Below are 13,851 nucleotides of genomic sequence, written 5' to 3' on the forward strand. Positions count from 1 at the left end.
TACTGTCAAGGAACAGTCTCACATTTTCAAGTACTTTGGTGATTTTGCAGATTCTAAAGTAATGTAGGAAAAGGGCAAAGTATATTCATTTAGAAATTTAAAAATAAATCCTTGGTAATCATGTTGGTGTGTTTTCCCTAAGGATAAGCCAGAAACATTTCTCACTGCATTGTTCTAGTTCTTCAAGACCACAGATGCTGAAAATTTTACCAAGACAGAAAAGGCCTTTTTGTCCCATTGTCCTCATATTTTTGCCTTCAGGCAAGGAGTTCTGCTTGTGAATAGAAGTACTGTGCTGCATGGTACAATACTTAGTAAAGGAACATGTTACGTAAATATTAGCTGTCACCTGCCAGGCACTGTTCTTTGCAAATTTTGCACAGTAACTTGGTTAATCCTTACAGTGCCCTTGGGAGTGGAAATTTACCATTTTACTGATGAATAACAAACTGAGGTGCAGAGATGATAAATGACCAGTTAATGGCAAAGCTGGGATTTGAACTCCCATAGTGAGGAAGGCTCAGCCATCATACTACACTGCTTCTAAGTTACTGTATAGTTGATAACGTGCTTTTAGCTAAAATTTGTAGTTGATTTTTAGGGCATAAGCCCACCTTTTTTTTTTTTTTTTTTCAGATTTATTTATTTTAGATAGGGGCAGAGGGAGAAAGAATCTTTAAGCAGAGCCTTGTTGAGCGCAGAGCCCTGGCATGAGGCTCCATCTCAACCCATGAGATCATGACCTGAGCTGAAACCAAGAGCTGGATGCTCAACTGATTGAGCCACCCAGGCGCCACCCCCGCTATTTTAAATGTGAAATTGCAAACTGTTAGTGATGTTCCTTTTTTTTTTTTTTTTTTTTAAGTAGGCTCCAATGCAAAGCTTGAACTCACTACCCTGAGATCAAGACCTACGCTGAGATTAAGAGTAGGACTTAACCAATTGAGCCACCCAGGCACCCCCATGATGTTGCATTTGGGGACAAAAGAAAACTTAGTTCATTTCCATAAAATCCATGTTACAGATTTTAGTGCCTGGGTGGCTCAGTGAGATGGGTGTCCAACTGTTGGTTTCCACTAAAGTTGTGATCTCAGGATTGTGTTGGGCTCCACACTCATCAGGGAATCTGCTTAGGATTCTCTTTTCTGCCGCTCCCGCCTCATGCGTGTATATGCGAATGCTCTCTTTCAAATCTTAAAAAATTGGAAAGAGATTTTTCTCTGCTGCATCGCATTTTGGGTTTCAGTGCTTCATTTCCCCCATTTTTAACTTTCTATTATGAAAACGGGGTTTTTCAAATGTTAATATGCTTTACATGAAAAAAAATAATATGCTTTACATGGTTACTTAATAAAACATTGAAATCCTATAGTGAAAACATTTTTGGATAACAGAGTCAGTGGTGAACACTTTATTGTTTGAGAAATGTTTGTTCCATATTATTTTAGAAAACCCCTTGACTGTGTGCCACATGTTTATAATTTGACATTTGATTCAGACCACTTAGCTTAGTTGGCTTCACTCTGTTTCATGGCTGTAGCTTATCGGTGTGTGGGAAAAGGTGGACCCGTTATTAATCTTGGGAAGAGGAAGACAGGGTCAAAAAAAGTCCAATCCATCTATAAAGCTGAGTGTAGATACAGCTCAGAAGGCAGTTCTGTTGGCATAAGGTTCCTAGCATCAACCGAGTGCAGTTTCTTTCCAGTCAGGCTTGCGAAAAGAAACTATAAATCCTGGCTGCCTAATGGGAATCTGGAGTCGTTACTAAAGGAGTTAACTATTTGACAACCTATTACATCCATGATTAAAGGGACCTGTTGGCAGTCTAATCGCTGGGTTGCAGGTACTCCACAGACTGGGAGGTAGCAGTAGAGATTGTGATAAGGAACTGTTTCTTCCTCTGGTTTAGCAAGAAGTATTTATAGTAGGAAAGCATACGAAAATAGTCTGCTTACAGTGTCATTTTAGAACCAAACTTTGCTGGATTAAGATGCTTTATGGCAAAAGTAACTGTAAAAGCTACACACACACACAAAATAAAAGCTACACACACATTGTTTTAGTTATGATGACATGTTTTGTGTCCCTGGCGGAAAGGTCCAAGGTCATAAAGGACTGTATTACTAAATCACCCGCCGACAGCAGTATATTGAAGGTTGATGTATTTGTGGAAAGAGGAAAAGGTCGTTAATTTACACATTTAAAAACATGGCCAAAATATCTAAGCTCTACACTGACCATCAAAAGACCCAATCTATGAAAATCAAACCAAATCACAACAAAGGTTGGGAGGCTTGAGGCTGGAGGCAGAAGCGCCCTGTGTACACCACAACCCGCAACTCCGATTTCCAGACGCTCATTTCAAGTAGACCTTTTTCACCTACTACCTTTATCCTAATACGGTTCTGGAAATGTGGTTTCCCTACACGAAGGGATTCAGCTCAGCTCGGCTTCGTTAACGTGAAGCAGGGGCCTCTGCTCTACGGAGGCAGGCAGGTCACAGCAGGTTTGATCATAGCGGGACCATGCTGCCACTGAGGCCTTCTGCTTTCTGCAGGCTTCCTGGCATTGTAGGAACAGTAAGCATTGGAGGGCAGACCTCGGGCCAGGCCCCGGAGGGAGAGCAAGCTAAATCAGTATGCGCCGCCGGCAAGTGGCAAGTGGCAGCCCGACCACCAGGAGGCCTTTTCATCAGGGTCTTCGCGGTCACTGAACGGCCGGGGAGAAGCTCCGTCAGCCTGACTGTACAGGCGTCCTTCGTACATGGCCTGAATTGGTAATACTTTCAGATCACATTTGGCCATTCATAGAAACCCAGTATAACCCGCAGAGGGGCTGGAGCAGGGCCACCAGAACTCCGGTGAATCCCTAATAAATACCTTCTTTGAGGAGTTCATGAGCTTCGTGACCTGCCGCTTCTGGACAGCGGAGGACAAGACGTCCCAGGCCTTCTTGCTCTTCAGTGTCCCACGATACCTGTTTGGCCAGGCCGACTTTCTTGCAGAGAAGTTCTGCTCCCCGTAGCACGCAGCTGTTGCTCACAAACGTCCACTCCTTGGTGCAGTTGAGGCCTTTCCTCCGCCCCTGCTGGCAGAGGCCCCCCGCGGCCCAGAGCAAGCCCCTGCGCCCCACATGGAGGTCTCGGGAAGGTGCCTGGACCTCCGTCCTTGGCCTTGACCCACATGGAAGCCTGTCAGGAGCCAGGAGAAAGCAGCAGAGATGGCAGGACAGGTGCCTCTCCCTCCTGGCTGTCCTCCTGGGTCAAGGCGTAGCGTCTGGCCTTCCTCGGGTCGGGCTCCGGCGTCTCCTCGGCCCACCTCCCCACGCGGCGCACACCTTTGGCCACCCTGGGCGCGTTCCTGCAAGGGTTGTGGTCGTAGATGACCAGCTTCAGGCCGGACAGGTGGGCCAGGCTGGGGAAGTGACGGATGCTGTTCCTGTCCACGTCGATGACCTCCAGGAAGGGCATGTGCAGCAGCACGGCGGGGAAGTCGGTGAGCAGGTTGCCCGAGAGCCAGATGGTCCGCAGCTCCCGCAGGCGCTGCAGCCGGCCCGGCAGGCCGCGCAGGCCGTTGGAGCCGGCGTGCAGGGTCCTGAGGACCGCCAGCTCGCACACCACGTCGGGCAGCCGGCCCAGGCAGTTGGCCTCGATCCACAGGGTGCGGAGGCTCTGCAGCCGGCTCAGCTCGGCGGGCAGGCCGCAGAGCTTGTTGTTGCCCAGGTAGAGGATGCAGAGCTGCTGCAGCGTACACACCGCTTGGGGCAGAGCCTTGAAGTCGTTGAAATCCAGGGCCAGGATCTGCAGGTTCTGCAGCTGCGCCAGCTCGGGGGGCAGGCTGCTGAGGCGGTTGTCGCTCAGGTAGAGCTTGGCCAGCTCCCGGAAGGAGCACACGTGCGCCGGGAGGCGGCGGAGCTGCCGGCCGCTCAGGTCCACCGTCTTGTCGGGCGGCATGTCCCGCGGGTCTCTGGCCCCGGAGCCCCGGCAGCAGTCGGCGGGGACGCAGGCCGCCAGGGCCCTGAGGGCGTCGCCCATGGCCGCCCGTGCTGAGGCCACCCTCCTCCCCCGTTATAACCGGGCGGCTCCCGTCAGCACCGCGGGGTGCTCGTGACAGCCCCCTGAGTGCTGGGTGACAGGCGCGACACGCGGGCTGGGCCGCCCAGGCCAGCCTCACGTACTCGCTCTCAGGGACCTGAGCCCCAGCCGCCTTTATCTACATTTTTTTTTTTTTGGATTGTTCCTTTCAAGCTGAAAATAGCACCACTCTTTTTTACCAACGATAAACCATTTGGCCGATACGTGACGGTGTGACGGAGGAAAGCGGCCTGTTCCCCAGGGCTGAGTACTGTGCCCACGCTCATGCGTATCCCCCAGCCTTTGTGCCCCCAAGTCACCAGTTTATCTTAAAAAATTCGTTTACCCCGCTGGGGAGTCTAACCTTTATAACGTATGGATGTATTTTTGTGTGTTTGCAGGTATCTACGCAATTATGTTAACCACCCGTGTTCCGTTATGCCGAGGCACCGTAAGTGTAAACAGCCTCCGCTGGGGCCCTGGGAGCCTGCAGCTCTGCTCGTACAGGCGGAGCGAGCACCCCGCCACCGTGGGCCTGAGCACGCGTGGGCCCTCACGCGTGTCTTGGGGTCACGGACACGCATCTTTCAGGGCCTTTCCCTTGATAGCGCCCTTCCTCCCCCGTGGATCTGAAGCAGTGCACGTGCTCAGCCAGGGAATAGTTTTCCACAGTTTCACAGTTTGCCTTTTGACAAAGGACAAGGAGAAAAGCAGGAGAGAGAGGAGAGGGACGCCAGGCTCCTGAAGGATGTATTTCTACGGTGCGTCTGCACGGAGCCTGGGGTAGTGGCCAACCGAAGGTTTGTGCTCCTCTTCCACAGTGTCGAGCCGTAGGGAGCAGCTGTCCGGCCCCGACATTTCCTGGTGCCAGCCTCGGGCACAAGGGTCCTTGCCAGCGGGATGTGGGCACAAGTGACACGCGTCTCCTCTAGGCCTGGCTCATGTAGAACCAAGCTTGCCTTCCTCCACTCCCACCCCGTCTGCCTGCCGGATGGCAACACCGCAGGGTGACCTTAGACGCCCCCGTGTGGAAGTCACACGTTGAAGCCGGCAGGGCCTCGGTCACCCCGGATCCCCAAATAGGCGCCAGGATCGGAACACGTCTCCTGTTATCACCAACTGGATTTAGATAGATGAGAAATAAACCTCACTCCGGTTAAGGTACCCAGCTCTGAGAGTGTCTGTATCTGTCACAGTATCTTAATATGAATAAATAGAGCAGTTGTTGAAAATAAGTAGGTAAATCTACACCGACCGATATGCGAAGATATTCAGGGTAAATGAATGAAGTCGGGGGGCGGGGAGGCACGAGCCCATCTGTGAAAGAAATAAGTACAGATCCCTGTATATATGTGTAAAAGCTCTCCGAGACATAACTCTGGGGAGTCTTTGCCCGAAGGTTTGGGGGAGATAGGAATCCTGACCTTTCCGTCCTTCTGCAGGTGCCCTCTTGGACTGTTTGAATGGCTTTTTTCTAAGTTACATTTATTTTATTTTTTTTTAAGATTTTAAAAAATTTATCTATGAGAGACACAGGCAGAGGAGAAGCAGGTGCCACTCAGGGAGCCCGATGTGGGACTGGATCCTGGGTCTCCAGGATCATGCCCTGGGCTGAAGGAGGTGCTAAGCCGCTGAGCCACCCAGGCTGCCCTAAATTACATTGATTTTATTTTATTTTATTTATTTATTTTATTTATTATTATTATTATTTATTATTATTTATTTATTTATTTATTTATTTATTTATTTATTTATTTATTTATTTATTAAATTACATTGATTTTAAACCTGTTTTAAAACAGTCCATCAGCCTGCTTGCCATTCGGCTGGTTGGGAGGGCTGCTGGGGGAGCCTGGGCCACGGTCGCCTCCTGCAGGGCCTCTACTGCTCAGGTGCTCGTGGGAGACTGAGCGGAGCCCAGAAGGGCTCCCTGGTGAGTGGCCGCTGTGCCGGGCTGCGCGCGAGGCAGGTGGTGCAGGCCCGCTGCCCGGCTTCCCTCCCGGTCCCCTCCCCGCCGGCGGCGGGACGTCCTTGGGCTTCCTGCGCTTCGGAGGTCAAAGGCTGTTCTCTCGGGCCTCCTTGCCTTGTGGATTCGGCCTCTAGTAACCAGCCGGGGCCTGGGCCTGGGCTTTGCCTCCGTATTCACCCGGGCCCCGGTGACCACAGCTGGTCCTCAGGCAGCTGCCTGGTTGCGCCTGGAAAAACCGAGAACGCTGACCGCTACCGGTTAGTGTTTGTAACTGATTTGCTAGGTGCTAAGCACTGGGCCAGGTGCTCTGCGTGTACTGGCTCTTCTCAGAACACCTGCCACGTAAATCTCTTTTTTCTAGCAAGTACTTACTTAGAGTGTGTGCGAGCAGGGGACGTGGAGCCCATCGGGGCTCGATCCACGACCCTGAGATCATGACCTGAGCCAAGATCAGGAGCCGCAGGCCCATTGAGCCACCCAGGCACCCCTCAGATGGGTTTCCTCCCCAGGTCCCAGGTGAGAACCCCGAGGCTCCAGGACGTGCCGAGCACCCACCGCGCTGTAGGCGGGGGCAGCCCAAGGCCAACAGGCCACACAGGTGACCTCGTGGAGCACACGATGCCACAGGGCAGCGGCAGGCTGCCAGGGACCTCGAGGGCCTGGGGCTGGGCGCGGGTGCAGGCGGCGGGGACCTGGGGGCTCCGTGCCATGTCTAGGCCCGCGTGACCCCCCAATTCACTGGGAAGACCACGTGGTCTCTAGCCGCAGACGTCCGTGACTCTAACAGGCATCACTCTAACAGGGTCACCCCTGTGACCCCCTAGGACCCCCGCCCAGGTTCGGGGCTCAGTCGGGCCAAGGACTAAAATGAAAACAGCTGTGAAAAGCCACAGAGTGTGACCGCCGGGGGTGGGGACACAGCCTGTCCCCGCCGGCCGCTGGTTCCAGGGGCACCCCTGCCCGCCCCTTGGGGCCCGGGGGTGGGAGCTGGGGGCCTCGGCAGCCCGCACCCACCGCCTCCTCGCTGCTCCCGCCGCTCTGGACCGCTGCGCCCTCGCCGCGCCTGCTACCCGGGTTCCCTCGCGGTTCCCCCCCCACCCGTGGCCGCGCAGCCCCACCTCGTGCCCTCTACCCCCTGCCCGCCCTGTGCCCTCCACCCCCCACCATGCCCTCCGCCCCCCTGCCCTCCACCGCCGCCCCCCCCCCGTGCCCTCCAGCCCCCACCCTGCCCCCCCTCTGCCCCCCCCCCCCGTGCCCTGGGCAAGTACCTGCTTGAGAGTCTCTCTCCCCCTCACCCTGCGCACACGTGTGCTCTCCTCTCAATCAATCAATCAATCAGTTCAATAAATAAATACATAAGATCTTTAAATAATACAGTCTGTGGGTCTTGGAGCAAGTGCAAGGCCAGGCCAGGAACAGAGGCCTCTCCTTCCCGCTCCACCGCAGCACCACGACGTCGAGGTCTTGTCACGAATGTATCACCCGGTGTTGCGGTCACTGTTCCGGGAAACCGAGTCTCTCCTACCCTTTTCACTAAGTCCTACAAAGAGCTAAGTCTTGGGGTCTTTGTACTGGAATCTCTCCCCTCAGCCCCGAAATGTTCCTGGAAGCAAAGTGTGTGTGTGTGTGTGTGTGTGTGTGTGTGTGTGTACATGTATATGCATGTGCTCATCTGTGTGTGTACATGCATATTCGTGTGTGTGGTGTTTATGTGTAGTGTATGCACGTGTGTGTACACAATATGGGTATTTGCATGTATGTGTGTGCTCTGTGCGTGTGTGTGCATATCTACGTGCGTACCTGTGTCTGTGTGGCGTGCATATCTGCATCTGTGCGTGTGACATGCATGTGTGTGCTGTGTGTGCATATCTGCATGTGTACGTGTGTGGTGTGCATGTGTGTACATGTGTGCACGTGTACCTGTGTGTGGTGTGCATGGGTGTGCTGTGTGTGCATATATGCATCTGTGCATGTGTATGTGTGCTTGCGTGTGCACATCTGCATGTGTGCTGTGTGGTGTGTATGCACATCTGCATGTGAGTATGTGTGGCGTGCATGTGTGTGTGGCGTGCATGTGTGTGTGGCGGGCATGTGTGTGTGGCGGGCATGTGTGTGCCGTGTGCGTGCGCCTGTCTCCGCCGCGGAGCCACCCGGGCGCCCCGAGGTTCCCGCTGCGCTGTGGGAGTGCCAGGGCGCAGGGCGCTGGGTCCTCTGGGGGGGAGCCTGCCCCACCCCCCGCCCGGGGCCGCCCCTCTGCGCTCCCCCCAGCCCGCCCAGACCTCCCGTCTCCCGCCGCCAGCGCTCGGCCTTGCGGGCCTTCGGGGCTCTGGGGGGGTCGGACCCTCCGCTAACTCGGCCCCGGGGTGAGGCCCCGAAGCCGTTGGGGGCTCGGGGCTGACGCGGGCCCGCAACGCCGGGGACCAGTTGGGCTGCTGGGCTCTCTAGGCCGCTGGAGCCGAGACGCGGGAGGGGGAGCCGGGGGCGGTGGCGGGGGGGCGCACGTCCGGCCCGAGGGCGCCGGAGAGTCGTGGCGAAAACGACCTTCCCGTCGGGGCTGGATCGCGCGGCGCGGAGTCGGGCCGGGAAGGACTTCGCCTCCCGCCTCAGTCCAGCTCCGCTCTGGGTAACCAGCGCCCCCGCCACCCCGCGCACCCCGCCACCCCGCGTCCTCCTCCACCCAGCGCGCCCGCCACCCCGCGCACCCTCCACCCCGCGCCCCCCTCCACCCAGCGCGCACCCGCTACCCCGCGTCCTCCTCCACCCCGCGCACCCCGCTACCCAGCGCACGCCTCCACCCAGCGGGCACCCCGCTACCCCGCGCCCCCTCCACCCAGCGCGCACCCGCTACTCCGCGCCCCCCTCCACCCAGCGAGCACCCCGCTACCCCGCGCACCCCTCCACCCAGCGCGCACCCCGCTACCCCGCGTCCTCCTCCACCCTGCGCACCCCGCTACCCAGCGCACCCTCCACCCAGCGCACCCGCCACCCCGCGCCCCTCTCCACCCAGCGCGCACCCGCTACTCCCCGCCCCTCTCCACCCAGCGCGCACCCGCTACTCCGCGCCCCTCTCCACCCAGCGCGCACCCGCTACTCCGCGCCCCCCTCCACCCAGCGCGCACCCGCTACTCCCCGCCCCTCTCCACCCAGCGCGCACCCGCTACTCCGCGCCCCCCTCCACCCAGCGCGCACCCGCTACTCCGCGCCCCCCTCCACCCAGCGCGCACCCGCTACTCCCCGCCCCTCTCCACCCAGCGCGCACCCGCTACTCCGCGCCCCCCTCCACCCAGCGGGCACCCGCTACCCCGCGTACCCCTCCACCCAGCGCACCCCGCTACCCCGCGCACCCTCCACCCAGCGCACCCACCACCCCGCGCCCCCTCCACCCAGCGCGCACCCGCTACTCCGCGCACCCCTCCACCCAGCGCACCCACCACCCCGCGTACCCCTCCACCCAGCGCACCCCGCTACCCCGCGCACCCTCCACCCAGCGCACCCACCACCCCGCGCCCCCTCCACCCAGCGCGCACCCGCTACTCCGCGCCCCCCTCCACCCAGCGGGCACCCCGCTACTCCGCGCACCCCTCCACCCAGCGCGCACCCGCTACTCCGCGCACCCCTCCACCCAGCGCGCACCCGCTACCCCGCGCACCCCTCCATCCAGCGCACCCCGCTACCCCGCGCACCCCTCCATCCAGCGCACCCCGCTACCCCGCGCACCCTCCACCCGGCGCACCCACCACCCCGCGCCCCCTCCACCCAGCGCGCACCCGCTACCCCGCGCACCCCTCCACTCAGTGCGCACCCCTCCACCCAGCTCACCCCGCTACTCCGCGCACCCCTCCACCCAGCGCGCACCCGCTACTCCGCGCACCCCTCCACCCAGCGCGCACCCGCTACCCCGCGCACCCCTCCATCCAGCGCACCCCGCTACCCCGCGCACCCTCCACCCGGCGCACCCACCACCCCGCGCCCCCTCCACCCAGCGCAACCCGCTACCCCGCGCACCCCTCCATGCAGCGCACCCCGCTACCCTGCGCCCCCCTCCACCCAGCGCCCCCTTCCACCCAGCGGGCACCCCGCTACCCCGCGCACCCTCCACCCAGCGCACCCCGCCACCCAGCGCGCACCCCTCCACCCAGCGCACCCCTCCACCCAGCGCACCCCGCTACCCCGCGCACCCTCCATCCAGCGCACCCCTCCACCCAGCGCACCCCTCCACCCAGCGCACCCCGCTACCCCGCGCACCCTCCATCCAGCGCACCCCTCCACCCAGCGCACCCCGCTACCCCGCGCACCCTCCACCCAGCGCGCACCCCGCTACCCCGCGCCCCCCTCCACCCAAGGCACCCGCGCCGCCGCCCGTTTTGGGGCGAGGACGTTACAGGCGACAGGTGGAGCTGCCCCGGCCGGAGTCGCCCGACCCGTGAGCCGAGCACGCGGTGCAGGTGACCCAACGCCGCCGCGCTACCCCCTTGCGACACGGCCCCGTGGAGTCACCGGGTCAGGGTCCCTGGGGACCACCGTCGGGTTCAGCGGAGGGCGCCCCTGTGAGCGCTACTCGCACCCACGCCGGACCCATCCAGCGAGACGGTCGCAGCGACTGCTCTGTCCCCCGGGGGCTCGGCGGGTCTTGGGGTGCGCGGGGGTAGGGGGGGAAGGCTGCGCCCCGGCTCCCCGCGGGGCCCGCTCCCGCGCGCCCGCAGCCCGGGACACACTGACAGGGAGACTTCAGGCTGGGGCCCTGGCTCGTTGGGCAGCCCGTCCTGTCCCCACGGTGGCTCCTGCCACCCCGTCGCCTGTGGCCCCCTGAGGCGCAGCCCTCGAGGCGGGGCCCTGGACGGCCCGCAAGGGGGGCGGCAGCGGGGCACGGTGGGGGCAGCAGGTGTTTGCAGGGGCCGGGCAGCGGCCTTGGCTGTTCTTGGTCCAGGCCCAGGCTGCAGCCGACGGGGGACCCCCTCCCTCGGGCTTGCCCCACGGGGTCTGGCCTGTGACATGTGGCTTCGGGGTGTCTGCTGGGCGCCTGCAGCAAGGGGGCCGCCAGGGGGCACGGTCAGGCCGCCCTGACAACGCGTGGAGTCCGGGGCAGCTGCACCCCACGGGGCTTACCCACTCTGCGGCCCCCCTGGCCTCGGGAGGGGGGCCCCAGACTCACCTTCCTGGAGCCTCAACGGGGGTAAATCAGTTGGTACCTGCTGCTTGGGGCCTGTTTGTTGTTAAAGTGTTAACAGGGGGCAGCCCTTGGGCGTCTGGGCATGACCCGGGGTCCCCGCAGGCACCTGCTCCTCCCTCCGCCCGCGTCTCTCTCTCTGGGTCTCTCACGAATAAATACATAAACTCTTTAAACAATAACTGAAAGGGAAACATATTGCTGGATCCGTAGGTAAAGAGCCACCGCCTGGAGTCCGAGGGTCCCCCCAACGCACCAGCTTCTCTGGTCCGCTCCCTAGACCCCCTTGGGTCCCCACAGTCCAGGAGCTGGGGGGGCACGCCTGGTGCAGCCCCCTGAAACAGGCTCCCAACACCCTGTTTCAGCTCCGCGGCTGCCGTCCTACTTCTTCAGCCTGATTCTTTGGGAACCCGAGCGACCCCCACCCCCTCGCCCCCTGCGCTACCGGAAGCGGTGCAGGGAAGAGGCCCAGAGGGGAGGCGCAGGCATCGGGGTGGGAGGGTGGAAGTGGGGGGGGACGTGGGGTGGGGTGGGGGTGGGGATGGGTCTGTGCCTCCCACCCAAGGCCCAGCGGTCGCCAGCCACCTGCTGCGGGGACAGCTGCCCTAGGTGTTCTAGAAGCCCGCGTGGGCTGTCTCGGGGCGCCGGGCTCCCCTGCCCCCTAGAACAAGGGCCGCTGCTTGCGGAGCTCGGTCCCCACGCAGGTGGATGTGCACTGTCCTCTCCTGACAAGCCTGCGGGGCCTGAACCGTAGGCCGATTCTGGGTGGGAGCGGGACAGTTCCCAGTCCTCGGTCACTGAGCTGGGGGCAGGCCTGGGTCACTGCCTGGGGCCCCCCAGAGTCTTCCCGCTAACCTCTGCCGGCGTGAGGCGGCCGCGAGTCCCCAGGGCTCACCCCCACTGCCGTGCTGGGGGCCGTGCCCTTGGCTGCACCGCCGGAGGCCCGCGCTGAGGTCCCACAGCCACCCTGGGTCTGGGGGGGGCGGGGGGTGGACACGGGCCGGCCGAGGGCTGCAGGGCCTGGGGCGAGGAGCCTGGGCCCACAGATCCTGGGTGTCCAAGTAACGGTCTGTGCTGTGCCGAGGGAATGGGAAGTGTCACCTAAGAACGGAAAATCCTTTAAAAAAATTTTTTTATTTACTTATTTATGAGACCCAGAGAGAGAGGCAGAGACCCAGGCAGAGGGAGAAGCAGGCCCCACGCAGGGAGCCCCATGCGGAACTCGATCCCGGGACCCCGGGGTCACGCCCTGGGCTGAAGGCAGGCTCTCAACCGCTGAGCCCCCCAGGCGTCCCTAAGAACAGAAAATTCCTGAAGAGAAAAACCTTTGAGCTTATCCTTCAGTGAAAAATTTATGCTATGCCTAGACTTCACTTGGGAAAAAGACATGGCAAGGAGACCAAAGAAAAGGGATGGAAAGGAAGCGCGTTAAGATGCGAGCAGTAGTTTTCACAGGGGCGATTTGTTTTTCTTTCCAATTTCTCCAAAATAATGTGTTTACTTTTACAATGAAAACCACACGTGTTTAAATTCTCCGTCCCCTGTGGGGTGGCTTATGTCTCTCTTGAGGCCCTGGAAGGGGACCACCCGGAGCAGGCCGGCCTCCTCTTCCTCCTCCTCCTCCTCCTCTTCTTCCTCCTCCTCCTCTTCCTCAGAGAAAATCATGTCGCTGACCTCACCGACTTCCTCATTTGTAAAAAGGGGAAAACAGTAGCACAGGGGCCGAGGTAGGGGTGAGCACCAAGTGGGGTGACCTGGGCAAGTGTGGCTCGTGGTGCATGTGTAGGGCAGGGGTAGGCCTGTGACCATGAGTTGGCTCCTGCTGTTTATTCCTTACCCCCCCCCCGCACCCCTGTGCAGCTTCAGCACCCAGAGCAGGAGCTGACGCTGCGCCCTGCACCCCGCTGCTTGCATAGGTGCGGCCACGGCCCCTCCGGCCCCCCACGGGCTGCCTACGGCTGCGACGCTTTAGGAAAGACACCGGCCCGCGCCCCCGGGTGACTGTGCGACACCCCGGGTAGCCACAGGCCGGGGCCCTGGGGGCGGGGACGGTGAAGCGGGGGCCCCTGGACGGCGGCAGCGGCGGAGGTCAGGTGATGGCCTGGGGTCCGCGGACCCAAGCCGGGGACCCAGGCCTCTGGGACCTCTGGCGGGGCGGCGCTCCTGCCCTGGCGCTTGCCCTGCTGGTGCTTCCGGTCCCCCACCCCCTGCTGGGCTGGCAGGGGAGCAGCAGAGGTCAGGCTGGGGTTCAGCTCGAGGGAGGGAGTGGGCGGGGCGGAAATTGCCACTGAGGGTGTGGGACGGAGGGACGTGTAGGGCACTTTCTCAGGACCCTTCGGGAAGCCCCGCCGGGTGCTGCACATCCGTGGAAGGCCCTCGAGGCCCTCGAGGGTCACCCTGTGTGCAGCGCTGTCCACGGGGCGGGGGGGCTCAGGGGCGGTGCCCAGTTCTCCGGGGCTGACCTACCAGCGGCCCCTTTCCGTGGGCAGGTGCTGATGGCCCGCGGCCCGCGCACCCACGGGTCTGGGGCACTGGGTGCACCTGCTCTCCGGCCCGAGTCCTCTCGTCTCTCCTCACCAGTCTCCCTGACGCTGCTCTCACTTGAAGCTGCTGGCCGAGGTCAGGGTCCCGAGGTCAGGGTCC

The 13,851-nt window shown here is 60.7% G+C and overlaps 2 protein-coding genes across 2 annotated transcripts; one reads left to right on the forward strand and one right to left on the reverse strand.

Annotated features, from left to right (window-relative positions):
- Positions 1-1,396: 1,396 nt before the first annotated feature.
- LRRC10 (leucine rich repeat containing 10) lies at positions 1,397-4,080 on the reverse strand. Its single transcript, XM_038549989.1, has one exon. The coding sequence runs from the start codon at positions 4,031-4,033 to the stop codon at positions 3,194-3,196; it is 840 nt and encodes a 279-aa protein (XP_038405917.1). The 5' UTR covers positions 4,034-4,080; the 3' UTR covers positions 1,397-3,193.
- On the forward strand, positions 4,032-10,468 carry LOC119876716 (vegetative cell wall protein gp1-like). Its single transcript, XM_038549567.1, has 4 exons — positions 4,032-4,105; positions 4,474-4,523; positions 6,176-6,298; positions 8,673-10,468. Exons 1-4 carry the CDS (start codon positions 4,032-4,034, stop codon positions 10,466-10,468), a joined length of 2,043 nt encoding a protein of 680 aa, XP_038405495.1.
- The last annotated feature ends 3,383 nt before the right edge of the window (positions 10,469-13,851 follow it).

Source organism: Canis lupus, chromosome 10 (genome assembly GCF_011100685.1).
Source record: "Canis lupus familiaris isolate Mischka breed German Shepherd chromosome 10, alternate assembly UU_Cfam_GSD_1.0, whole genome shotgun sequence".
Classification (NCBI taxonomy): Eukaryota; Metazoa; Chordata; class Mammalia; order Carnivora; family Canidae; genus Canis; species Canis lupus.

What these genes read in the sequence shown, in the direction of transcription:
- LOC119876716 (XM_038549567.1), top strand. Translation starts at nt 4,032, where the DNA reads ATGGCCGCCCGTGCTGAGGCCACCCTCCTCCCCCGTTATAACCGGGCG. An exon ending in GTCAGCACCGCGGGGTGCTC is followed by an intron (nt 4,106 to 4,473) that starts GTGACAGCCCCC and finishes GTGTGTTTGCAG; the next exon opens with GTATCTACGCAATTATGTTA. An exon ending in TTCCGTTATGCCGAGGCACC is followed by an intron (nt 4,524 to 6,175) that starts GTAAGTGTAAAC and finishes TTCGGCCTCTAG; the next exon opens with TAACCAGCCGGGGCCTGGGC.
- LRRC10 (XM_038549989.1), bottom strand. Translation starts at nt 4,033, where the DNA reads ATGGGCGACGCCCTCAGGGCCCTGGCGGCCTGCGTCCCCGCCGACTGC.